Source organism: Panicum virgatum, chromosome 5K (genome assembly GCF_016808335.1).
Source record: "Panicum virgatum strain AP13 chromosome 5K, P.virgatum_v5, whole genome shotgun sequence".
Classification (NCBI taxonomy): domain Eukaryota; kingdom Viridiplantae; phylum Streptophyta; class Magnoliopsida; order Poales; family Poaceae; genus Panicum; species Panicum virgatum.
Genome location: NC_053140.1, coordinates 20,160,295 through 20,162,762, shown reverse-complemented (window position 1 = coordinate 20,162,762; position 2,468 = coordinate 20,160,295). Strand labels below are relative to the sequence as shown.

The following is a 2,468-nucleotide window of genomic DNA, read 5'->3' as shown; positions in this document are numbered from 1 at the left end:
GCAGTGGTAGTAACTCAAGATCAAGAGGGGAGGGGGCATACAACTGTGCCAGGCTGCCGCCGGCCTAGGGCCACCCACGGGCGCAGCTACGCAGGTGCGCAGGGGCTGGGCGCCGGCCACCGTAGGTCCATACTGCTGCGGTTCTGCCGCCGCCCATCGATCTGCCGCCGCGGGATTCCCACAGGGCGGTCGGGGAAGATGGCTGCAGGGAAGGGGGCAGGACCGCCGCGCCGCCATGCTAGGGTCGCCGGCCGCTGCCGCCGCGCCAGGGTCATCAGCCGCCGCCCTCGCGGGATGCCCTGCCAGTGCCAGGCAGGGGCACAGGGCGGTGGGGGAAGGCTGCAGCCTGCAGGGGCGGGGGCAGGGGAGAAGGCTCTCCGCGTCGCCGCACCAGAGCGCCGGCCGCCGCCGCTGCCGCCGCGGGATGCCTTGCTGCAGTGCTTCTCGTTCTCGCTCCCTCTTCCCTGGTGGCCTGGTTGCCGTTTCGGCGTCTCGCGGCGATAGGGAGCTGAGCGGCGGCGGAGCTGAGTGGGAGAGGGCAGAGAGAACTAGGGGCACTTCATTGTTGGGCTGGGCCAAATACTAAGGGGATATAAGGGATTCTGCTGGGCCGAGGTATGGCGGGCGCCATAGTGGGCCATAACAGGCCCTCCGCCCCTGAGAGTGAACCTGCCTGGATTACAAGGACTGGTTGGCAGTGGTAGGCTATACCACATGGGGCGGAATCTTTTTTGGTCGCGTCCCCAAGTGATGAAGCTTTGCAAAGTATGGTCGACATCGGTTATCATCTAAAAAATCATGGAGTCACTCTCATAGTGTCTGTGTGGCAGCACAATCAGGATATTATTCCAACTTATGAATTAGAGGAAGTTTGGGTTCACATTACCAGGGTGCCTCATGCTTTTAGAAATTATCCGGTTTTCTGGGCTCTTGGAACAGTCATAGGAACTACTCGGGAGGTGGACATGTACACATACAGGAAGATGGGAGTAATAAGAGTGAAAGTTGGGATACTTAATAAGTCTGAGTTGCCCCTCACCACAGACCTGGTTTTTGGTACAGAAGGATATCATATCACATATACACTGGAGGATGATTCATTCGAGCCGGCTGTGGCTCCAAACGAAGATGTTGACCCCATGGATCAGGATGATTTCGGGGCAGGAAATGGTGGTACTGAGGAGTCAGGCAGGGAGACAGCTGCTAAGAAAATGAGAAGTGACAGCAAAACAGATAACTCAGCACCTCAGTCAGGGAGTGCCGGCCCTACTCCTATGCAACATCATATTGCTGTAACACCTTTGGGAAAAAGGCGGCCGTGTCCACCGCCAAAGCTGTTAGTGTTCATGAAAAGTGATGATAAGCTGCCTCCGATTGCGGTGACAATACCCAAGACGTGTTTTAGACCGGATCCTGGATGCACACCTTGTAAGTATCATCCTATTTTTTCTTCCAAGGTTGGTGATGTTTATTTGGATATGCTGTCACATATCTCGTGTTCAAATGTAGATCCTGGGTCGCCAGTGAGAGAGGCTGAATGGTCAGTAGCGAACACGCCTGATCACCAGCAGCCGCAGGTGTCGGCCAGCACATTTACACCGAACAGTGAAGTGGCGGCTCGGCGAGGGTGTCAGTCGCATACCGCATCATCTCCTTTCCCCACGCCAAGCCCAGAAAGTGAGAGTTGCACTCGATATCGCAAACGACAAATATTTGTTTTGATGTTTTGAATATGACATCACTTGAGATATTTGCGGCAGACTTACATGGACATGGCCGGAGGGAGACATTCAATCCTGTTAGACAGAAGCTTATGTCGGCACCACCTCCACAAACTGAGTCGGGACAGTCGGGCGCTGAGCCATTGACTGGTCTTAGGACACCTAGTAAAAGCACTGAAGGTATTTTTTTTTTAAAATTCGACTCCTCAAGAGGGGTCAGTTTTTGTGGATGGCAAACGTCGAAGTGCTCGTTCTAATTACTAGTATACTGCCGATGGAACACCTGCAGCTGACGAGTATGTGATGGATAAGGCCAAGCGACGTGCTGCAATACGGAATCTAGACAGCCCTATTGCAGCTAGCTTGAGGGGTTCGAACATAGCTTCCTCGCCAGGTAATCCTTCTTTCATCTCCCCGATAGACATACAGAAAGACACTTGTATAGCAAATTTAAATTCCATTGGAATATCCTTGGGTAGTACTAGCAAAGCGATTAATGTCTCCTACAATGCACTTAAAAGAATCAAGGTGGATAGGGTTACCGTTCAGCCAAATTTAAAAGGAACTGGAAGGGCCTTATTTGACTTCAATCCTTTTGAGCTAAGTGATGAGGAGGACCACGAAAATGACTGTGGCCTTTTATCTCATTTGGTAAAGGAGGTCACTGATGTGGACTTGGATGATTTGGACTTGGCCACAAAAATTTGTGACCTCAAGGAGTCGGGTCGTAAATCCAAATCGTCATAA

General features: G+C 52.6%; 1 protein-coding gene across 1 annotated transcript; it reads left to right on the top strand.

The window, feature by feature from the left end:
• The first annotated feature begins 550 nt into the window (after positions 1 to 550).
• Positions 551 to 2,468, top strand: LOC120709775. The gene is made up of 4 exons (XM_039995428.1): positions 551 to 1,428; positions 1,510 to 1,677; positions 1,761 to 1,901; positions 2,011 to 2,468. Exons 1-4 carry the CDS (start codon positions 768 to 770, stop codon positions 2,466 to 2,468), a joined length of 1,428 nt encoding a protein of 475 aa, XP_039851362.1. The 5' UTR covers positions 551 to 767.

Coding starts and splice junctions, on each gene's coding strand:
- LOC120709775 (XM_039995428.1), top strand. CDS start 768: ATGGTCGACATCGGTTATCATCTAAAAAATCATGGAGTCACTCTCATA. Junction 1,429..1,509: donor GGATCCTGGATGCACACCTT/GTAAGTATCATC, acceptor GTTCAAATGTAG/ATCCTGGGTCGCCAGTGAGA. Junction 1,902..2,010: donor ACCTAGTAAAAGCACTGAAG/GTATTTTTTTTT, acceptor GAACACCTGCAG/CTGACGAGTATGTGATGGAT.